The following is a 23,029-nucleotide window of genomic DNA, read 5'->3' as shown; positions in this document are numbered from 1 at the left end:
ACTAAACCTGGGTTGCTCACGATAGTGACTGCTTCGGCTGAGATTGGTGGCCATTTTCTCTTCTCCCGTGGGCTAACCAGCTCCTCGCGTCCTCGGAAGTACTACACCATTCCTAAGGATACCATGGACAGCTTCTTGGAGGACCTTGAGAACTTGGTCGAATTCTTCCTCATCGAATTCCAGCGGATTCTCTTCGTTGAAAATCTCAGCTATACTATCTCCGTATGTGTCTACACCCACACCCACCTATTTGAACTTGATTCAGCGGCGCTTCTAACATCCGCATAGGCATTCGTTACCGCCTTGGTTTCATACTGGCTGGTAATGTTCCTACCCCTGTGGGGCTTGGCTTTGATTGCTACCTGCGTCGTCTACTTGGCCCCGCTGGTTTATATCACCAACAAGGAATTTATCGACAGCCAGCTTGGAAATGCACAGGAAATCGTGGCTAACCAAGCTTCCCATGTAAAAGAGATGGCTGAAACTCAAACCGCACAAGCCACCCACATTGTCAGGCAGTATGTCGGAGAGTATCGAGCTAAGGCCAACGGCTACATTGGATCCACCAATGGTGCCGTTTCAAACCTCACTGCACCTAAGGCTGAACCCGAGCCCACCCCTAAAGCTGCCCAGGAACCTTCCCAGAAACCAGCTCAGGCACCAGCTCAGAAGACCGTCGAGGAGATCGTCGAGGAAAATATTCACCAAACTTCTGCTCCTGAAGCTGCTCTCGAATCTCTCCCAGATATTCCAAAGACAGAGGAACTCCCTGATCTGCAGCAAGTCGCCCACGCAAATTTTCCTGAGGCCCCTACTGGCGAGCCTTCCGGTGAAGTAAAGGAAGCCGACAAGGTACCCGAATTGGTCCAGATCTCTTAAGTCAAGATCTTTCCCTTCTTTTGTTTCTCAACAGGCTGTGCCTTAGCGAAACACTGTCTGCCGTGACAGATTTACCCTATCATGCTAGCCGCATCGGCCAGACTACTATAAAAAGTCCTTCCATTACCTTCTACCTTTTACACCCTTGTTACTTGCGTTTGGACTGGCTGGTTACTCTACCTACATATTGGACCAATCCCTGAGCAACCAACCCTATCCATTACCCACTTTAATTTTCTCCTTGTCAAACAACAACCACTTCTGCTTCTGCTTCCCTAAGTGTTTAAGTATTTGTTTACTTTTGCTCCATTCGTTTTTATTGGTTTTTCTTTGTTCTCCCATTACCAAAATTCCGTTTCATATTGATTCTATCCCTCTACAAGTTGTCAAAACTGAACCTCTGCCTTTTCTTTTTTCTGTTTACTTTCTTGTACTAACTTATCTTCAATTTTCTCCTTAACCCAAATTATTAATGAGTATAGTTAGTTAAAAGCATGTTGGTGAATGAATCAAAATTCTTCTAACTACCCCAAGAATAACTTTTCTAGACTTGAGTAAATTATTCTATTTTGAAGGTGAACTTCATTAATAGCCATCTACAAGAACCCACAGGCATAGTTACTCAGTATTACAGTAATATGGAATGGAAGAGGATAATTATTATGATAAAGTGAAGTGACAAAAATATGAACCAAATAGTTAGTTGGATAACATGACGAGTCCAAATTATGGGCAAACAATCGATCTCATGGAAGAAAATACGCCCGCCCTCCACCATTTAAAAGTTTCCAGCCAGATTTTCATGCATCTGAGGAGACAACTGGCCCCCTGTGAAGATAAATAGGAAATTAAATGAAATCAAGAAAGGAAAAAAAAAAAAAAAAAAAAAAAAAAAATTCGAGTCAAGTCGGAACAATCTCAATGCTCATTGCGACCCTGGGGTTTGTGTTTTAATTCAATGCCATTCTTTCTATGCTGATGCACGCCTCTTCTTCCTTGCCGGGTCTTCATCTAAGGCCGCAGTGTTGTTGCCCGCTGCCTCCTGCATATGTAGTTTCATCAACATATACGCTGCCCTGGCATCGTTTGTCAAGGGTAGAGGTGACTGCCTCCCTTCCGGCTTTGGTTCGGCTGCTGCCTCATGCTTTTCCCTCGTATTCTCCTTTTCCACCTCATCGTTTCCTGTCACAGACCCCTCCGGATTTGAGTGTCTAGTATGAACGACGCTTTCATTTGTGCCCTCGCGCGGTGTTTGGGTAAGAGGCAAACATAGGGGTGTTTTTTCGTCAGGCATTGCCGTATCTTCTTGGTCTGTTTCACCGTCGGCCTCGGATTCGAAGCTGCGGTCCACCTTAGACCATTGGGTAAGCACTTTATTCCCAGGCTCATCTTCAGATGTCGATGCATTGATACTATCATCGTCGCCGCTGCCGTCATCGCTGACATTCTCAACTTCATTGAAGGCTAGGTATGACCCATTGGGGCGAGTCGACAGTTTAGTGTTATTCATCCGAGAAAGTGACTCAATGATGTCCTTGGGAGACGGGAGAATGCTCTCATTTCCGTTATTCATGAGACGCCTGAAAGGCTGGGAGGTACGTGGCGTATTGGCAGGCGTCCATCCAGAATTTGGTAGGGTTGATGGAGAGTATGCTTGGTGGTCATAGTAGGAAGCGCCCCTATGGGGATTTGGGCCTCTGTTATCAAAAAGAGTGACATCCTCATCGTCTGGAGAACTGTCGTGGGATCTAGAACGCAGTCTTTTGACACTAACATGCTCTGCCCTAGGTTTCAGGGGTAAGTAGGAAATGTTAGAGCTCGCAAGACGATTGGAGGATGCCTTCTGGAGCTCAAGATTGCGCTGCTGATGTGCTGTAATGGTTGCAGCTCGAATAATTGCCGGGTCAATGATCATACGTCCAAACATCTCATCGGTCGGCTTAATACACTCTGAAAGAAAACCGACCCCAAATAAAGGGGTTAAGGCATATCGAATCTTCCAGCAAAAGGTGGCAGCCACTGCTTTAGCAGCCTCAAACGGCATCCAATACCCTTTGATCATTAGCAAGTCAAGTTTTTCTTGGAACGGGGAATTGCCTTGTTACCTTGCGCTGCCAGTGCACCGCCAGTTATACTGTGGCAGATTTCTCTGAGACCGGGGTTGGCATTCAACATTTTTGCGGGCGCAGTCTAAGGGGAGAATTCTCGGCTCAGTAAGTGTAAACATTGAGTAGTGGTTCGATAGAAATCTCACCTTTGAGTAGTTATTGCATCGGAATAGGGAGGTCGTCCGGACTAAACCAATGTTGTAATCCCACATTACAGTGTATACTTTATCATCACCAGGAATTTTGAATTCATATTGAAATACTATGCTCCGTTAGCTTCAAGCATGGGTAGAGTACAAATATACTGGAAACATTACCTTCAAAACTTTCCCTCCCAGTTTTTTCAAGGAAGGACTTTTTCTCACTGTTGTATGGTATATGTCTGGGGAATTCTGTGATATGGCCCATTGGGTGAATCTCAAACAATTTGTGCGCCTCAGCCAGCTTTTCGTCCTGCCACTCACAAGGAGGGTACTTGAGGGGACCCCGTACCCTTCCCCTGGTAAAAACGGCTGCATCCTTTGAGACCTTTTGTTTCTTTGCGGGGGGAGAGGACTGGCTCCCTCTTTCGTTCCCTGGAGAAGAACCGGGAGCTAGCACTTTTTGGTTCTTTTTGGTAGAGTCCGGCTCTGGATTGAGCAGAGAGGCGATGGATGTCATCGCGAATGAGAAACTTCCCCGATGTCGATCTTCCAGAATATAACCCCTATCGTCGAATGGGTCGTTGTCTGAGATCGATATTAATTTGACCGTGGATTTGTACAAGGCGGAAGAGTTAAGAAAGTGTCACAACAGATGGCGCAGTTTCGATAAAAATATAGTTGACAAACAAGGAAAAGGTAGAGCCACGGGATATAGTCTCCTAAGATCAAGCCTCAGTAGTCAGGAATAGCTGATAATGGGAGAGAAAGGCTTGAGACAGAGCTTGAATGATAAAGAAAATGTCCAGAAGTTGAAAGAGGGGCCTGTTCTACAAGAGTAGTGAAGGGAGGCATAGGCCAGATGCAGGACATTGCATCTAGTGGGAAAAGGGCATCGCGGTTATTGACAGGCAGAAGGGGAGATAATAATGCTAGATGAGGAGACACGCAATACTCCCAGTAAAAAGATACGTTCCCAGAATTGATATTTGTTTCTCCGGAGGTCTCTAAGCTAATGGCCTTGTAAGAAAGGTCAACTTGCTTTAGGAGAGCAAAGTACATTGGGTACTCTGGAAACTTATGGGCCTGATGTAACTGTTTGTTTGTATCGTGCAAGGGACCACTAGCACTTGATACCAATCATCGAGGCTACCTACCACAGTTGGGCAAGCGGTGAAGGGAAAGGGTGAGATGGGAAGCTGTGGAGTTTAGTTAGTGCAGGTCTCACTAAGAAAGACGTAGAATAATGTTCGGCTTTGGTCAATGCCATGAAAGCATCAACAACCATTTTGCAAGATGGGGCATTTTCTATCAGCTAGATGGCTCTGATAGATACACCCTTGGAAATGTTTTTGCAAGTACCTCCGTTCCGATCCCGATATCTGGGAACCTGCGACATTGTTCCGATGGGATTTTTTCTTCTCCCCTTTGATGTATCGGAAGGGGTGTCTACGCCTAGCATTGTGCGCAAAGTAGGCCTCTAAACTAGGGTCCCGTAAAGTGTGAGAATGTCAGGGTATATTCTGCTCAGGATATAGAAATATCCCAACCCTCTCTAAGAGGGCAACGGATGGGTGTACTCCATCGAGGAGAGGCGCGTTTCAGTCAACGTATGCAGATACCCGAAAATTGCTAGTTGGGCAACACAGGTTCCTTAGGCATTTGAAAAGAGGGCGTTTATCTAGTAGGTGTCTCCTCTAACGCACTTACATTTGGATCCAAAACGTTTTTGCCTTTGTCCCTGGTCCATTAATCCACTAAAGGCGAAGCTTTTTATCCCAAAGACACTGTGTTCCCCAATACTGAAGACTTCTGGCACCATCCACGTATGACAAAATGAAGAAAGAGCTATCATTTAAGGAACCCACCAGTTAAATGAATGATTTATGTTCTTCAACTGGTTTGGTGATAAGGTAAAAGCGTATTCTGTTCTCCTTGTTCCATTGTTGGGGTCGCGTCCGATCCCGCTATGGTCCCCTATTGAACCGGTCACGCATAGAGGATACTGCCATAAAAATTAGAGCCCTTTAAAAAAAAACTGTCATAGCTGGGCTAGAAGGTGGTGAATATGCCAGGAGCCTGAATGTATGGCAAGCTTGGAATCTTGCTATACTTGATCTAGCCAAGAGCCAGAAAGAAAATAAAGGCGGTTGCCTGATCCGTGGGCGTGTTGCGGGAAGCTGCATGGCTTGAAAGCTCGTGTGACGGATAGATGCTTGTCAGCCCCCACAGTTTCGACTCAACAAGGCCTGAAATGGACACCTAGCGAAGGAGGTTGAAAATGGCAAACATGGGCAGACCTGGTTAAAGGATCAAGCAAAATACAGGGTATCAATAGCGTTGGATTAGGCCTCCACAAATATAGCTTGAAGCCTTATACCAAGCGGGAGAGCCTGAGATGGTGGTACGTAAAGCTTTCGGCCAGCTGACGACGGTTTAGCAAATCCCACATCCCCAGGACATTCCCCGGCAACTGTGCAACTCCACAAACACTCGACAGAATCTCCAGTTCTCCTGTATCTGACGTTAATATTAAGTTAATTATATGGCATATATGCGAGAACCTGCCAGACTTTTGATGATGTTTTCCGGTGCATCAAGCATATCAGAAAGAACTCACGCTCCATACGTAAAATACTTCGGAATTAGTTATACTTCTCCCGGCTCTGCTATATCAAGGAGCAAAGTAGCTTATCATCCCACGGGCCCTGAATATGAAACAGAATATATGTAAAACTGAGCATAATGATAGGACAAATACCCGCATTTCCGTCTCCAGGAGCCCATCATCTTCAGGGGCCGCGGGAAAGCCTGGCGCTCAACTGAACGGTTTGTTATGGCTCCTGTCTTGTGTTGCTTGAATAGTCAACGATAAAGCTATCCACGCGGCCGGTAAATGTCTGGCAGCAGCACTTTTCATAGTAAAGCTCCATCGGGGCGCGCTGTTGTTGGCGCTTTGGTGCTGAAGGAATCATCGTGTAGGTTGAAGTGAGGTTAAAAAAAAAACAACTAAGTTAAGGTCGACGCAGTCAGCACCACGAAAAAAGTAAAAAGACGACCAGCAGTACAACCGCGAGGGCGACGGCTTTATCACCTTCCACGGCCACAAACTAAGACCCCTTAAATTTTAAGAGCCTTCCGTCGGCGAGAATGGTTTCAAATGAAGATAATGGTCTAGATCTATCCTGGCTGTCATGCTGATAGCTAGCTTCGCAGGAAGACACAAGTCCCCTGAAAAGGGGCCGGGAGCTCCCCTTCGAGTAACGAAATATTGCAAAGTCGTACATTGAACGGGAAAATGTCGTTCTGTCTCTTCTGATGCCTGATGATGGGACCATGGACGTGGGGAGGATAAGGGGAGATATAGACATAGAATATGGACAAGTATGTTATGGAAAAGGTACCTCTATACCAGCGGAGGAATATTAACAGCTGAAGAATGTATCAAATGCATGCCATACAACCATGTGAGAAAAGATGCAGGAAATGGATAATGAAATAGTTAAATCGAGCCCTATCCCCGAACACCGGCCAGGGGCCCTCTTATTTTCCCCATGAGGTTGACTCCACGAATACCCCCCCAACAAATCAATGACCCGTACCCATTAAACTACAGACTTCTTAGTCCGAGAAGTCCTCGCTGGAAACTGCTGCATCTCCGTCTTCTTCACTGCTGTCGTCATCAAGGGCGTACACAGGCTTTTTGGCAGTTGTAGCTGCCCGACGTGCAGGTCTCGCCCTAGACGATGGTTTGACAGCTTCCTCGGGTTCCGAGTCGAGAATATCATTAGCCATGGCGTCGATATCGTCATCAGACATATCGTCCACTATTTTCTTGGCTTTGGCCTTTTTAGAAGCATAGACCTTTGCTGCAGGTGAGAGTTGAAGGGCCTTCTTCTCTTTCTCTGGCGCGGCAGCTACTGCTTTCTTTGGCCGGCCTCGAGCAGAAGTTGTTGAAGTCTTTGCAGCAGGTTTTGAAGTTGACTTGGAGCTGGAAGAAGCTTTAGCCTTTGCAGTCGATTTAGCAACAGGTTTAGGCTCATCTTCGATGTCATCTTCTGCATCTGAAAACACCTTGTTTTCTTTCGGCTTCACAAGTAGAGAGCGTCTTGGAGAGTTTTGAGGGATAAGTTTCGAGTAGTCAGTTTCATCTGCATCAAATTCCATCGTCTCCTTTGCCGGCTTTGCAGGAAGTTTCGAGCTTCCACCGGCCGGGCGAGAAGGTTCAGAGAAAAGAGTTGGCCCTGTGGAGACTGTGTTTGGCTTTTTCTTGTCTATCCCCTTGACCATGGCACTGACATCAAAGTCATCATCCTCTTCATCCTCAGATGTACTGAAACCATGGTACTTCTTAGGCTGCTGTTTGTTTCGAGCGCTGCGTTGCGTGGTGGGCTTAGGGATCATCTCGATATCCGAGTCATCATCAACCACCTTTGGTTTCTCTACAGGTGATGGTTCCCGCTTCGGGTTGTCAGTTCCCATAGAATCAATGTCCAAGAAATCTGCGTCACTTAGTCCCTTAGACACAGGCGCCGGCGCAGGCTTAGCTTTGGCTTCCTTTGCGGTTCCTCGCGATTTCGGCTTCGGCATAACTTCATCCTCAAAGTCATCCGAATCATCTGCACCATCGACACGGGATGTTGCCTTTGGCTTGGGCTTCGCTTTACTAAGGAAATCAAGTAGCCCGCCCTTGGGTTGAACGCGATTAACGGTTGCCTTCTTCCCCTTGGGCACATCGAAATCACTGTCATCACCCGAGCCCGCCTTGCGTTTTTTGGCAGCAGTAGCTCGGCTGCCAGTTTTGACCTTGGATGATAAGCGTCTGCCACGGCTAGCTATTTTCTTGCGGCGGTTGTCTTCGTCCTCAAGCTGGAATCTCCATTCGGAAATGAACTCGTCAAGGTCCTTCCTCCAGAGATCTTCCTTTGTTAGTTTGATCAGCGCATCAACTTCCATCTCCTTGTCTCCAATTTGGCGTCGCAGTTTGTCAACACGTTCCTGGGTCAGGGACCACAGAGGCATCTGTAGGATCAAAGGTTAGATTGAAAGCGTGATTAGTAGGGCGTGGTGGAACTTACGCTCAGAAGGTAATCATATGCATCAGAAGAAACGGCGGCGGTTGTGGTCTCCTCCTCTTCGTCTTCCTCTTCTTCAACATCACCAGCTTCCCCCGGTTCTGGAGTACCGACAACCTTTGGGAATGGCTTGAACCCCTTCTCCTGCAGCTCTTGAATGAGAACAGCTTTCTTCTTCTTTGAGATCACCAGTTTTCCATCTATAATCATCTGAACAAAGCGGGCTTGGTTGCTTAACTTGTCGAGCTGGGTTTGAAGTTCCGACAGGAGATATTGCTATAACTACCGTTAGAGACATAGAGGCAATAATTGTGAGACAAATATGTATGCTCCGTACCTTTCGTTTCTCATACAGTTTGATACGGACGGCATAAAAGGCCCGCAAAATGTCCTCTGGAGTTTCGTAGCGTGTAATACGCCCTTCAGCGTCAAAAGCAACCATGTTCGAAGTTGCTATTTGTTTAACAAGCTTGAACTTTTCCTCAAGGCCTTCCTCAAGGGCCTTCTTCATGTGTTTTTCTTCCATCTGAATGATGAAATGAACATTGGTGTGGGTGTTGTAGTCCTTGTAATCTTTAATAAATGAAGGGACCTTTTCAGCCTTGATGATTTCCTCAAGCTTGTCCTTGAAGTCTTGGGTCCAGGTACGGATAGGCAATTCGGTGATTTCTACTTCGTTGTCTGCAGTTTGTTTGATGATCCCACTGAACTTGTAACGATCTCCAGACCCAGTAACTTCACCTTTAAAACCGCGGAACCATGGCTTCATTGGAACAAGCTCCTCACCTACCATCAGCCGCTTGAGGTTGTCAACTACTTCTTCTGGGTTATAATTTGGGATTGAGGTGCTCCAGCCTGTTCCAATACCATCAGCGCCGTTGATGAGAATGAGTGGAACAACAGGAACGTAAGTTTCAGGCTCAATCACTTTTCCATCGTCAACGTTGTTCACCAATAACGGCTCATCAGCTGGATGGAATAATCGTCTCGCAAACGGCGAGAGACGTGTGTAAATATAACGAGCACTGGCACTGTCAGAACCACCTTGGAGACGACTTCCAAAGTTACCGCTAGGTTCCAAGCAATTGATGTTGTTTGACCCGACGAAGGTTTGAGCCAGACCAACAATAGTGGTATGCAAAGAGTTATCACCATGTTGATAAGCCGTCATACCGGAGACATAACCAGCAAGTTCGACAACCTTAATGTCCTTTCTGACATTGCGTTTGAACATAGTGTACAAAACCTTCCGCTGACCAGGTTTCAAGCCATCTACCACTGAGGGAATGGATCGAATGTTATCGGCCATACTAAAAAGAATAAGCTCTTTGTTGATGAAATCAGTATACGTGATTTGGTCGGTGGAATGGTCAAGGTATGTTCCTGGCTTGAATTGGCGAAGCCACTCCTTTCGTTCGTCGGCTTTCTTCTTAGAAAAAGCAAGCTCGATGAGCTCTGCCTCCTTATCCTGCAGTGTGTGAAACTGTTTCAGGTGCCTGTCCAAATCTTGGAAGTAAATTTGGGCGTCCTCTGTCGAACTAGTACCCAAACCTTTGTAGTACTTCTTTTGCCACTTCTTATCATGCGCATGAGCTTCCTTCCACTCCTCATATTCTGGAATGGTGAAGAAAGATTTGGAGTGAGTTGGATTTTTAGGATCTCCCTTCCAAACTTTAACAATAGGCGTGATGAATTCGATCAGGAAGCCGGGTATTTTCAAGAGAGTTGGGAATGCAACCTGAAGATAATTGATGAGCAAGCCCTTGATATGACTACCGTCATGATCCTGATCAGTCATAATCATCAAATGGCCATACCGGAGACCACGAGTATCAGTATATTCCTTTTTATGCTGTAAGCCAATGAAATTTTTGATGTTCTGGATTTCAGCATTCTTCGAGATTTGGTCTACAGAGGCATCTCGAACGTTGAGAAGTTTTCCTCGAAGTGGAAAGACTCCGAAAAGGTCAGGTCCCACAACTGCTCGGCCGGCCATAGCCAAACCCTTGGCGGAATCACCTTCAGTTAGGATGAGAGTACAGTGATGTCCATCTTTAGTGCCGGCCTTATTTGCATCTGTAAGCTTCGGGTTATTCATACGGGAACGGCGGTTTCCGTCCGTTTTCTTCAAAATTTGATCAGCTTTCTTTTCTGCAAAGTGGAGGATATCGTCCATGACACGGGTCTTCATGACCTTCTTCAAAAAGTCATCAGAAACAACACATTTGCTTCCGAATTGGCTTGGTCTGGTAGTCAATTGCTCTTTGGTTTGAGAAGTAAAGGCTGGATTGACAATCTGGGAATTGACGAAGAGGAAGATGTGGTTCTTGATCTGGGCAGCCTTGAGAGTTGCCCCGGTCTTGTTTTTCTTTTTCAGAGCGTCGGCAAGCTTGTTGCAGATTTGGTCACTGATGTAATTGACGTGCGTTCCACCAGATGTTGTTGCGATGGAATTGACAAAAGAAACCTGTTGAAAAGAGCCATCCGATACGGTGAATCCAATTTCCCAGCGCCGGTCCGGGCTTTCTGTAATTATATCATTTTTGTCAGAAGCCGAAGTCGGATCCTCTCCTCGCTCAGCCTTGATTGCTTTGGTGTACATTTCCATGTATTTTTTGAAAGACTTGATGGGGATCCTTGTGCCGTTTAATTTCACTGCTGTCCCGCAGGTGCCAGCCATGTCGTAGACTCTTCTTTTAACCAAGGCCTCGAAATCATCATCCATTCCGTCCATGCCGAACTTTGCAAAGTCAGGTTTGAATGTAACCTTGGTATAGTCGTCACCTTTGCATTCAGTAATCTTGGCCTTTCCCATAGTTGACATATTATTCGTCCATGTGAGTTTGAATTTCTTTTTCTGCTTAGAGTCAGCCGTTTCGACCGTGAATTCATTACTAAAAATATTACAGAGTTTTGCTCCGTAACCGTTTCGTCCGCCGGTGACTTTCTCTTGCATATCGTTGTAGTTCGATGAAGTCAACAAATGACCGAAAATAAGTTCAGGAATGTAGATTTGCTCTTTCTACAAAAGACTTAGCATTGCACTTCTAAAATATGTACTATAATCAAGGAGAGGAAAGTACATACCTTGTGTATCTCTACTGGAATACCACGACCGTTATTCCAGACGCTAATTTCACCAGCTTCCTTATCCAAGGTAACCCTGATCTCACTCATGTTGGGGTCATTTTGTTTGTTGTCCGCCGCGTTGACGAGGATTTCATCGAAGATTTTGTATAGACCAGGAACGAAAGAGACCTCTCTATACTCCATCAACTCTGTTGTTGAGTTATAAACCCACATGTGCTTCTCCGTTCGTTCAACAGAGCCGATATACGTGTCTGGGCGTTTGAGGATATGCTCTAATTGGGTGATCTAAACCGGCATTTAGTGACAAGAGGGTGTAGGATGGTTATATGATAGGGCTTACCTTCTGGTACTTCTCGGATGAGCCACCTCCCTCTACCGTTTCCGTGGCGAAAGACCCATTCTCCACATTAGCAAGAGGTTTTGAGGCAGCCTTCTTGGGAGCAGCTTTCTGCTTCTTAGACGCGTTAGGGGGAGTGCTGTCAAGAGCGTCTGCATCATCGGAGTCCGCCTCCTCCGCTACTGAGTCCAGCTCATCTTCGGGATCAGGTCGGGCAGTTTTCTTAGATGATGTGGCTTTTGATGTCGTCTTGGGTTTGAGAGTAGTTTGGGTTAGTTTTTTGGGGGCACCCTTTGCTTTGGGGGCGGCAGCGGCTTTCTTTGGGGCCGCCTTTGCCTTTGGTTTCTATCATGGACACCGTCAGCATTTGTAGCCAGCAAACGACAAACAAATTGAACACTTACCGGGGCAAAGTCGGAGCTGAAGCCGTCGCTCTCAAAATCGCTTTCGCTCGCCATCGCGCCGGTATTGTCTCAGCAGTGTCTCCAAGGGGCGTTCAGGGGGGGGGGATTGAGTAGCCGTGTCAAGCGTTCAGAACAGAGTAGGTCTGGCTATTGACCTCAGGCTCATTCGCTCTGCATGTCGCTCCAGGCAATAAACGAGTGACAGATATCGCAGATGTCGAGAAACTCGACCGTGGTTGTCCTTTTGTTGTCTTTTATGTTTTCTCCTTCGCGGCGGGAGTTAGGTAAGGTTGGCGGCCCTTCCAATAAAATTTTGGCGGACAAACATCGGACCGACAAATTCTTACCCGAATAGGAAATATATAAACACTTGGCGCCTCTATCGATAAACAATTGCGTTTTCTCTCTCTTTTACAGCTGGAAACGGACGGCGGTAAAACAGCAGCAGATTCACTCTCAGCAATTGCGGCATCAACCTCGAGCGACACCGCTTGCTGCATTGTTATTGTTAACTGTTGACTTCTTTTGCGCGGCATCATAAATCTTCACATGATGGCCCGGGCGGAAATGGCTTCCGGAGTAACTATTATCCGCATGACTAAGCGAGTCGCGTTGTTTTGATCCAACTTTCCCTTTTCGGAGGTGGAAAAACACATCGAAACATCCAAAGATCCAACTTCGACTTCGACTCCGACTTCGACTCCGACTTCCAAGGACAACGTCAACAGACAGACGGACAGTCGGCTTGGACACTTTACACAGCACATCTCAAGTTCCAGTCAGCCTCATGGAGTGTTTCGTACCTCGACGCAGCTGAGATTCCGTGTTCTCTGCACTTTCCGCCACCAAGAGCGGTTTGTTTACCCTCGTTTGACCTCCTCGATTAACTACGACTCGTTATCGGCCCATACCAGCTATCCCAACCACCACACTACAGATCAGCTATGGCGAGTGCTATAGCAAGGGCGCGTAAGCCCGTTGGCTCGAAGGAATGGATTGCCGAAGAAAAAGAGAACTGCAGGCAATTAGTGCAACAGGAACTGGACGAAGTTGAGTTCCCAGTGCGACATGAGATGGACTGGCTTAACGAGCATATGGCGGAGATATTCACCCGTGATCAGTTGTATGGCTTATACTCATGCTCGTCTTTCACATATGTTCTTAGATCTTGCTTCCCTGTCTAACCAGTTAAAGCAGCAGCGTTACCGAGCTATTCAAGACTCCTGGCAAAATGCGCGGCAAGACTCCCCGAACAGCAAGAAAGATTCTCAAGACGCCGCGAGAAGCGCGAGTAGTAAGTTACTCTGGATATATCGCATTCCTACATATCTCCAGCGATATTGTTACTGTGAAACAGCGCGCATTATTTCTAACATTGTCGTAGCCTTTGAGTGATATATTCTCCTCCGGACACAATGCTCGACACAGCTCCGGACCTACTAATCGATTTACAAACGAGATCTCGAAGCTTTTGACTAGCAATGAGAAGCTGCGATCGCCTCTTCCAAGCACACAGAATTCGAACCCGAATTACAATACCGACTCCGGCTACCATGGAATGCCGGATTCCCTCCCAACAGACACCAACGAACCAGATCATCAAATGGAGGTAGAAACAGCTACCCAAGTCATCGAGGACTCAACAATACTGCCCGTCGATGGAGGCCCTAAGAGCCCTGCCAATGTTCGTCGTATTACCGAAGACTCGTTTCACTCCGCGAGAGAAGTTGCACCAAGCAAGGAAAACACGGCGGAGCCAATGGAGTTCGAATATTCTCGCTATATCCCAAAGAACACAGCTTTGCCAAAGCAACATCCTCTCAGCACCTCTCCTCACCAGGAGAAACAGAACGAGAGCCAGAATCGCCCTCAGCCCTTGGCCTCGCCCCATCAACCAGAAGCTAAGGAGGATCTTGACGATCCTAATTTCGATGATATAGGCTCACCTTCAGATGGTCCTACTCCGGTTCGAGCACCAATTCGAAAAAGTAGTCTTACATTTGCATCCCTACCGGCAAGAGAGCCACTCACTACAAAGCGCAGCATGGGCGGACGAATGTCCAGGACTAGTCATATTGATCCCCCTAAGATGAACATGAGCATAGTTGGCCAGCCCGGCTACCTTGGGAGGCAGACTGGTGGGAACCGATTGACACAAATGCTCTTGGACAATGAGAAAAACAACAAGCCTCTGGAATCTAGTGACAAGGCCGGAACTGATGATTCGGCTGACAATGACCATGATTCTGATGCAGAAAATAAAGCCCCAAAACGATTGAACAAGTCATCAACACAGCTTTTACACGAGAAAATCAATATGCTAGGGAAGACTCAGGCCCCTCGTACCACCAAATCTATTGCTCCCGCTCCATCACTAGGTACACAGCAACTCAGCTATCCAGACCTTCCACCGCCTACTGCTGCCTCTTCAAATGATAATACACAGAACGCCTCTATTTCTAGGCCCTCGTCCGCCATGGAAGCTGCTCACGGCTCCCCTCAGAGATTACCACCGACACCAAACCATTTTACTTTTCCCGCTGATAAGTTCCAACCAGAGGCCCAAATTTATAGGGACACTCCTAGTCCTGCTTCAAGAGCGCCTTCAGCTCATCCCGTTTCACCTGAAAGGCGCTCGCCGGGCCCAAAATCATTCCGGCCAGGAGGCTTTTTCCACAGCAAATCTTCTTCTGTCCCTTCGTTTCCTATCTCCCCACGGCCTGGCACGGCTGGCTCCGCCCAGAAAGCACCATCTGTTGTGGATACCCCTGGCGAGTCCACTACACCGGCTGGCTCCCCTAAACGCTTCGATGGCCCATTAAGTGCATCTAAATCAAAGCTTCAATCCTTAATGAAGAGCGCCAGAGGACTTTTTGGCAGCAGCGCGAGCGTTTCTGCTACTGCCAAGTTGGAGACTCTTTCACCTACTTCGCAGCGCACCCAGGCTAGCACACAGAACCAGCCTCAAGCAACAGCTACTGTCCCACCAAGCCCAGCTAAAGCTCCTCGAACCCGTGGCTCTATTGAAAGGGAGCATAGACGCAAAGAACAAGAGTTAAAAGATCGCAAACAGATGGAAGAGCAGGAGCGAGCTAGGGAACGTGAGAAGCTACACCCAGAACCCACCAAGCCTGCAAATTTACCCTCCAAACCTCAAATCCTAGATAAAGTGGAGGTACCACAGCATTCCTCAGAAAACCTCCCTGCTCGAAGGGTAGAGCCAGTGCCCATGGCAGAACCTGCACGTCGTGAGCTTGAGCCCAGTACAGAAGAAGGACGGGGAGCAAACACTCATGCCACATCACAATCCCACCCGTTGCCCAATGAAGGTCGTAGGCCTGCAAAAGCCATTAGAGAAATGCGAAAGCCAAAACCACAGCCTGTCAACATACGCGTAGGAACTCTATCTTCACAGCGAATAAGGGCAGAATCGGCAACTCCAGCACCCCCTTCAACCCGTGAACCGACTGTCCAGCAAACGTCGGTTTCCAAAAAAGCTAGCAATGCCTCTCTTCTCACCACGGCATCTTCCAGTGGTAGCCTGAAGAGCTCTGCATCTTCTGCGTCGTCGAAATCAAAAGCTCTTCTAGCTGTGGAAAGAAAGAAGGAGCAGGTAAATGCTTCTAATACCATATTATCTTTATCTCATTTGATACTTACTTATCTGAACAGGAACAGCGAGAAGCCCAACGCAAGCTGGACCAGCGCCGTGAGGTCGATCGTAAGAGACTTGCGCAGCAAGAGGAAGCCAGCCGACAGCTACAACAAGATAAAGTCCGTCACGAGCGAGAGCAATCTGTTACCGACGATCCAAAGACGCTTGCAAAGAAACAAGCGATTGAGAAGCGGCGACTCGAGAATGCCAAAAGATTAGAGCAACAGCGCGGTCGACAACAGACTCCGTCAAATGATACCGTATGTGTGATTATCTACCCACTACCCATGTGTTGTTTGATGCCGCACTAACTCTGCATTAGAGCTCTGTTATACACAGCGAACGTTCAATTCTCAGCGAATCTCAGGGACCGGCACGACCTGGCTCAAGGTTAGGCAGTGTTCAGCCTCCGAGCCGACCACATAATTACCCACCACCAAACCCTGCAAAGCCTCCCAAGCGTGCACACGAGGAGCAAAACACCGTCCGACCCCCTGCTACAAAAGCCGGCAGTGTTCATCAACTTGACGGCAAGCGGAGGAAGACTGAAGAAGAGATTGTTGCTCCTGAACCCACCGCGGTTCGACCAGCTATGGCTCCTCCTATTCGTCAGTCCAACGCGTCAAAACTTAATAACTTCCCCAGTGTTTCCAAGTACCCAGCCGCTCCTCCTGTGAACTCGATGCAAGGCTGCCCCCCAATATTTAAGAACTCTGTCGGCGCACAGAAACCATTTCAAACCCTTCCTCATCAAACCCAGGGCAACCGGCCGGCCCATCCCTTGGAGATGGCAAAATATGCCAATGGAAAGATTCCCTTTGCGGAACCTAATAATGTTCCACCCCAGCCGAGCTCTGCTCATCTCAAAACGCCTGGTCAAAACAAACATGTCATACCTAAATCTTCTCCAGCCTATCCAAACGGCGAAAACATTAAACTTCCTGATATTCCTACTGACAGTGAAGACGAAGACTCCGATGCTGAGCCATGTCATGTCCCAGACTGGGCCAAGGAAGAAAACCTCCATAACATTCTTGTTCAGCAAGAAAGCCAGGATGGGGAGATGGTCTTCGGCCCATCTGCTCCCCTGCGGATGGAAGAGATCTTCAAAGGCAATAAGGAGAGATTACGCAAGTTCCGTGATCGTACTAGCAGTGCGAATTGGAACGGTCCGGACGGCTTGACACAGGATGAAATTAAGTGGGACATGGCTGAAAGAGAAAAATTGAAGAACAACGGCGGCTGGGTCTTCAGCCCTCATTGAAACCACACCAGTCTGCTTTCATAGGGACGAGTTATTTACATATTTTCATTTCGGGATAATAATATCAACACGCGGTTGGATGAGGGTCCAGCGGCATATTTTCCAGTGTTGATTTGATAATTGGAGTATCAGACACTCCATTTTGATTGTTTTGTTATATTGCTAATACATGGCGAGGGGGCTTTGACTCTACTTCTCTATACTTGTTTTGTACTTTTTTGAATGTGTGGAGTTTAGATTTTGATTGCATACCTATATGGTTTTTACTACATATTAGCCTGCTGCGGAGTTTGTGGTTTAAATGGCATGGCAAATCAATATGGCTTTTTGTGTTCGTGGAATTATGGTTACAGATTATTACATTAGGGAGGTTTGACATATGCATCTTGAACCTATAAAAGTCCCAATTCCTACAGGTATCAAATCAAACAAAGACCCCAGAGGACGTTGTTAGTCTCTAGTAATATCCGGTAAACCTAGTAAACCAACATTCGGTTGCACTCATACATTGTCCCATAGTTATAGCCCAGACCAATCAATCTAGAAGTAATCCAAAGATATAAACCCAATAATAAGAATGAAGACAAAAAAAGAAAGCTTTTTATGGCATAATGTTACAAGATTCTCACTCATCTTCCTCAGGCTCTACATCGCCTATTTCGACATCTCTATCTTCCATCATAGCATCAGCATTGGGGTTATTTGTATCATACGTGTCTCGGCGTTTTCTGTCAGGGGTATGGCTGATTGTCCTCCATCCTAAGACTGAAGTAGGATCTTTGACATATTCAGACATTGGGAACTAGATATGGTATATGTTAGTGCTGCCTTTGTGTTTAACTTAATAGTCAGATATAGATATGGATTCAACGTACGTAGTGGTCGTTCTTCTTCATTGTAACAACCCATGGCACGTTATCGAATGTGACAGCGCGCAAACGGAAGTATGTATTGTTCGGGATCATGTTGACTTGCTGAATAAATGAGTCCAGATCCGGTGTCTTTACACCATTGACAGCTGTGATGAAGTTGGTTGGTGACAAGCCATATTGATAGGCAGGTGACCCGCGGCTCTAAGGACAGGTACAGACATTAGTTTGATATGTAGACGAACAGAAAGCTAAAACGAGAGGTCATACCCTTGCGCTGACATATACGTCGGAGTGCAGTTTAGATATTTGCTGTCTGACGGCGTGGTGGGGTTTCTGCAAGACTGCTCCGCAGAAGATAAGGGCTCTGTCGGTCTCAAGGTCCTCTGTTGGGACGGTTTTGATTTGTATCTTCATCTCTTCGCCGTTACGCACGATGAGAGCGTCTAGCGACTCTTGATCGTACATAGCGTCAAAGTCCGAGACGCGAGTGACAAGTTTGTCATTCAGTGTAAGAATAATGTCTCCTTCCTCCAGTGGCCTCGTATCCGTCGACGAAGGAGAAGCACAATCTACTTTTCGTACCATGAATAGCTCATGACGCGCTGGGTTAGCGATGGCAACCTTGCGAATCCATTCTTCAGATACGCCCATGACGCGAGCCTGGCTCATCTGGATAACGTAGGTCTCCATGTCGAGGATTCGAAGTTTGGGGATGGCACCGCTTTGGATCTGAGAAAGGACTGGGAGGAGAGATGGTGTAGCGAGACCAAGATGATACTCAACATCTTTGTGAGAGCTTTCAGTTCGTTCACCCAGGTAGTTGAGCCAGAGAGCCTCGACGACGCCATCTTCTCCTAACAGAACACCGCTGGTGCACTGGGTGCTGAGTCCTGTATCGACAGTGATAGCATCCAGGTTGATAGCACGGTATCGTGGAGCAGCGGCATTGGGCGGGATTGCAACAGTGGTTATATCTGTGACAGTCGTGGCCGTTACAGCAATACGGAAGTTCTGGTTGAAGCCAACGAATAGGGTTCCAGCACCCTGCTGCATGTATTCTGTGCTCAATTTGGCGGATTTGACGGGAGCCTGAACAAGGCTGGGGTCATACTGGATGACCGTATAGTTCTGAAGCGGGTGCATGAAAACAACCTTGCCTCTAACTATGATGGAATCAGCGACTGTGATGTTAATGTCACAGAGATCAAATGGAATGATGGCTCGAGAAATAATGACAAGCCCCTTTTCAGCGTCGATGACCAGACCGAAACCATGAGTCCGGGCTTGTGGGAACCCATCGAGCCTGACAGGCATGGTACAAGATACGCGGACAAAGCTGCGAACAATATCGTTGGCAGCAGCGTGCTTGACACCATTGAGATGGATAAAGTCTGCACGTCTGGGAACAGGAGGTTCTGCAGGCAAAGGATCAGCCAAGTCAGTGAAATCCCAGAGACCAGTAGCATCGTTTCTTTCGGCAAGCCTCATCTGAGGGTGCCAATGGCGATCTATATGCACGACGCTGGTCCCTCTCGTGTGAAGATCACGGATATGTTTGTATGATAGGACCACTCTCGCACGATCTAACAAAGTCAGTATAAAAAAAATAAAAAATAAAAAATACATCAAAATATCATACCAGGTATGGTCTTCATAACTTGGATGAATTCATCCAAGTTCTTGGTCGGCCTCTTGTCAATGGCATCAATAATCCAGCCGGAAAAGGCGTTTTCCAGCTTAAACGAACCGGCGGCTTCGCAGACGTAGACTCCACGGCAAGGAATGGAATACAGCCTTGCCTGCTGGTACGATAAGTCGTGGAAGATGGCTCCAGCAACGCTGACATAGCGTGAAGGAGTAATGCCATGAAGGTCCTGTACCTGACACTTGACCTCGAGATCCTCGCCGCCTCGTTGTACCAACAAAGTGACGTCCTGTCCTATAGAAGAGTCCAGGATGGCATCTAGCTTGACAAACTGAGTGAGGAGATCTCCATTGACCTTGACCAGGACGTCGCCTTCCTGCAGTTTACCATCTCCGGGGCCCTCTGGAAGCACGATCTCAGCAACAAGCATGCCGGTCTCCTTGGGTGCAGCTGACCGTACAGCAGCCTCCCATTCCGGAGACAGGCCAAGTCTTCGACACTCGTCAAACGGCTTGATGATCCATTGGGTCTGTATGGTACCGCGGGTCACTGGCTGGCCGTTTTGGATGCACTGCAACGCGCGAAGGGGCCGGTCAAGAGGCAGGAAATAATCCGTGGCAGCGCCGTCTGCACGTCCACCGGCCTGTAAAGCAATCGCGTAGCCATCAATATTGACGACAGGACTGCCTGAGCTCCCACCACTGGCTGCAGCAGCTGCCTGGATGTAGTTTGTGTTGAAATCGCTGTACCCTTCACCATACTCCGGGGCGTTTCGATCCAGCCGACTGATGACGCCGGACAGAATGCTCAGCTTCTCTCCTGCGTCGTTTCCTACCACTCTGATCTCCACGCCTACTTTGGCTGAGTCAGGCCGTAGCTTCAGCTCGGTCAGGGGCATATATTTGATTGCGGCAGGGTCGAATTTCAGGATACCAAAGTCGTGGACGGGGTCTCGATATATTGGCTTCACATCACACTGCAAACAAACAAATTTAGCATTCTTTCCAGTAATAATGACCAAAAAAATAAAAATAAAGGGCAAAAGACCCTACCTCTTCATGGTTATCGAAGATGCAGTATCCCCAAAAGGGCCCGGCGCAGACCACATGCCTGTTGGTCATGATATAGCCGTTCTTCGCATCGACCACGAACCCCGTTGCCTGGCTGGCCATGGACAGGTCCGTATCAAACGAAGCCGTCTGGCAGAAGTGAATCGAGACCACGCACCGCACGACCTTCTCGATGGTCTCCTGCCACTCTGCCGAGTCTGTCTGCACCTGGCTGACGGGCAGCATGGCTCTCGCCGCGGCCTCGGGGTCTGTCTCTGCCTCGTCGTAGGCGTACATCGTCACATCTCCGGACGGCTGGCGGTCCTCGGAGGGCGTATGGCTCGCGGCAGCAGCAGCAGCGGTATCTGGCCTGAAGTGTTTGGCAGAGGGCAGGGACATGGCGCTGCCCGAGTGCTTTCGTTTGGCGCTGCCGTTCATCTCCATGGCGGCGGTCGTTGACGGCGACGGCGTAGATTCAAAACAAGGCCGTCTTCTTCGTCCTTGCGTCCCCTTTCCGTGTCTCCTTTTCGTTTGTAACGATCTCCTTCTTCAGCTGGTTATCGTTCAACGGCGGTGGTTTGGTCGGCGGTTCGTGGTAGTTATCTAACTATAGCTTTTTTTTTTTCTTATTCTTCTCGTCTTTAGTTAACTGGCTCGGTAGCAGGCGACAGGCTGAGCACAAACAAAAGCCCCCTGCGGTTTGCTGCGAGGGCTGAGCGGTTGGCAAAAGGAGCCAGGAGGAATGGATACAGGGCAGAGGCAGAAGCGAGATAGTTAGTTGGCGCTGGCAGCGGCTTATCAGGTTCGGCTGGCGATAAAATCCATCACTAACTAGTTATTTATAAGTTGCCTTTCGACTGAGTTCATCCGAGGATGCAGCAAGTCATCTGCGCAGAGTCAGGCGATGCCCCTTTTCTGACCGCTGCGAATGTTTTATATTAGTTGGCGTGTTTACTGCGTCGATTAGGAGCCGGGGAGTCCATGTCTGTCGGTGTTTCTGGTGCCTCTGCGGCTTCACTGCTGCTGCTGTTGGGAGTCACAGCCAGAGTTGGTAGAGAAAGGCACAGGCTGTTCAATTTACTCCCGATAGAAGAGGCAGAAGTGCGAGGCGGAGTTCTATAGTACAAGAGGCGGGATTATATATTCCAAGTTCGTCTGATTTTTTTTATTATCTTCTCTCTAGATATACATATAACCAACACATTCCATGCTTTAAGTCAAGGCCGCCCGAGGGGGGGGCCCATGGACGTTTGTCCTTTGTATATAATACACTGTTGTAGTCGACACGTTATAGATCTCCCCCGAACATCGTCAGTCAGTTAGTTCTATTCTGGACGTCTCATGTCATTGCATGGTTGGCACTATGGGAGCTCATTCAGAGGGCGCAAGATCCTTGAGCAGGGAGAGTCTCGACAGAGGCTCCCACCAGAGACCCCCGGGCATGTCATATAATCGGATAGGGGGGAGGTTATATATACTCCCAGTGTAGTCTCTGGAGCCTGCTCTGATGCACCACAAGGGTCGCCTTACGAGACATGGGATAAGAGTTGAGTCTGAACATTTCATTCTGGACCTAGAAGGGGAGCGTCTCATCCAGCAGCGGAGCCGGGATAGGAAAAGTCGGGCTGTTGAATCATCTGAATCTGGCCCTGGCGCTGCCGGTAGAGCTGCTGCTGCTGCTGCTGCTGTTGCTGCTGGGGGGTCATTGGACTACCTATGCCAGTTTGTGGCATTGGTGTCGGCACAGGGGCAGTAGTGGTAGTGGTAGTGGCGGCGGCGGTGGTGGTGGTGCCGCCAGGGGTGGTGGTAGCGGTGAAAAGCTCGTTGAGAGACGTGTAGAGCTGGTTGAGCGAGGGGAGATGCGGTGGTGGTGTCATGATAGCGGGAGTCTGGGGCCCGGTGGCACCAGTCTTCTTTGCGCGGTCTGCCACCGTTGCGAGGTAGGCGAGGTTTGCCTGAAGCCGGCGCATGCAGTCAACATATTCCTGCGACGGCTTTCCCGCGGGCGCAACCGCCTTTGCGCTATCGGACCCATTGCTTGACTTTTGGGCGTCCTGGGGTGACGACGGGGAGCCTGTGGTACTGGGCTGGTTCGAAGCAGGCCCGGCCTTGCCGCTAGCCTGTAGGTTGACCACTTCCTGTAATAGAGCCGAATTGATGTCCAAAAGAATAGTGACACGGGCACGCTCGCGGGCGGCTGCCTGTGGTGAAAGAGTGCTGCTGGGTGTCTGGTAAACGGGTGAGGCCTGGGATGGAGCCTGCATCTGGGCCGGTGCCTGTGATGTGGGACGGTTTGGGGTCGAATACATGGCCTTGGAGGACGGCATAGCCGTCGTCATGCCGCCCTGGGCCTGAGGGTCAGCAGAGGGCGAGCGGGTGGATATATCATCCATTACCGGCTGGGGATGCGCGGTCTGTGGTATAGAACTGGGCATGATCGGGTTTGTTGTGAATGGTTGAGTGGTAAAGGGAACTATACAGCATAGATTAGCCTTTTAGCATAAACCAAAA

General features: G+C 48.2%; 7 protein-coding genes across 7 annotated transcripts; 2 read left to right on the top strand and 5 right to left on the bottom strand.

The window, feature by feature from the left end:
• Positions 1–123: 123 nt before the first annotated feature.
• ARB_01516 (uncharacterized protein) lies at positions 124–879 on the top strand (the record flags this gene model as incomplete). The annotated part of the gene is made up of 2 exons (XM_003012210.1): positions 124–222; positions 289–879. 2 exons carry the CDS (start codon positions 124–126, stop codon positions 877–879), a joined length of 690 nt encoding a protein of 229 aa, XP_003012256.1.
• A 970-nt stretch (positions 880–1,849) lies between these two features.
• On the bottom strand, positions 1,850–2,941 carry ARB_01515 (APSES transcription factor Xbp1, putative; the record flags this gene model as incomplete). Its single annotated transcript, XM_003012209.1, has 1 exon — positions 1,850–2,941. The coding sequence occupies one exon, from the start codon at positions 2,939–2,941 to the stop codon at positions 1,850–1,852; it is 1,092 nt and encodes a 363-aa protein (XP_003012255.1).
• Positions 2,942–3,236: 295 nt separating this feature from the next.
• Positions 3,237–3,647, bottom strand: ARB_01514 (uncharacterized protein; the record flags this gene model as incomplete). Its single annotated transcript, XM_003012208.1, has 1 exon — positions 3,237–3,647. One exon carries the CDS (start codon positions 3,645–3,647, stop codon positions 3,237–3,239), a length of 411 nt encoding a protein of 136 aa, XP_003012254.1.
• Positions 3,648–6,748: 3,101 nt separating this feature from the next.
• ARB_01513 (uncharacterized protein) lies at positions 6,749–12,087 on the bottom strand (the record flags this gene model as incomplete). The annotated part of the gene is made up of 6 exons (XM_003012207.1): positions 6,749–8,149; positions 8,206–8,478; positions 8,540–11,224; positions 11,290–11,577; positions 11,633–11,974; positions 12,034–12,087. 6 exons carry the CDS (start codon positions 12,085–12,087, stop codon positions 6,749–6,751), a joined length of 5,043 nt encoding a protein of 1,680 aa, XP_003012253.1.
• An 890-nt stretch (positions 12,088–12,977) lies between these two features.
• ARB_01512 (uncharacterized protein) lies at positions 12,978–16,952 on the top strand (the record flags this gene model as incomplete). Its single annotated transcript, XM_003012206.1, has 5 exons — positions 12,978–13,156; positions 13,228–13,327; positions 13,418–15,646; positions 15,706–15,948; positions 16,095–16,952. 5 exons carry the CDS (start codon positions 12,978–12,980, stop codon positions 16,950–16,952), a joined length of 3,609 nt encoding a protein of 1,202 aa, XP_003012252.1.
• A 625-nt stretch (positions 16,953–17,577) lies between these two features.
• Positions 17,578–20,962, bottom strand: ARB_01511 (uncharacterized protein; the record flags this gene model as incomplete). The annotated part of the gene is made up of 5 exons (XM_003012205.1): positions 17,578–17,754; positions 17,828–18,025; positions 18,092–19,332; positions 19,464–20,445; positions 20,522–20,962. 5 exons carry the CDS (start codon positions 20,960–20,962, stop codon positions 17,578–17,580), a joined length of 3,039 nt encoding a protein of 1,012 aa, XP_003012251.1.
• A 1,145-nt stretch (positions 20,963–22,107) lies between these two features.
• ARB_01510 (uncharacterized protein) lies at positions 22,108–22,953 on the bottom strand (the record flags this gene model as incomplete). The annotated part of the gene is made up of 1 exon (XM_003012204.1): positions 22,108–22,953. One exon carries the CDS (start codon positions 22,951–22,953, stop codon positions 22,108–22,110), a length of 846 nt encoding a protein of 281 aa, XP_003012250.1.
• Between the last annotated feature and the right edge of the window lie 76 nt (positions 22,954–23,029).

Source organism: Trichophyton benhamiae (assembly GCF_000151125.1).
Source record: "Trichophyton benhamiae CBS 112371 chromosome Unknown contig00178.8, whole genome shotgun sequence".
NCBI lineage: Eukaryota > Fungi > Ascomycota > Eurotiomycetes > Onygenales > Arthrodermataceae > Trichophyton > Trichophyton benhamiae.
This window is presented reverse-complemented; position numbering and strand designations above follow the sequence as displayed.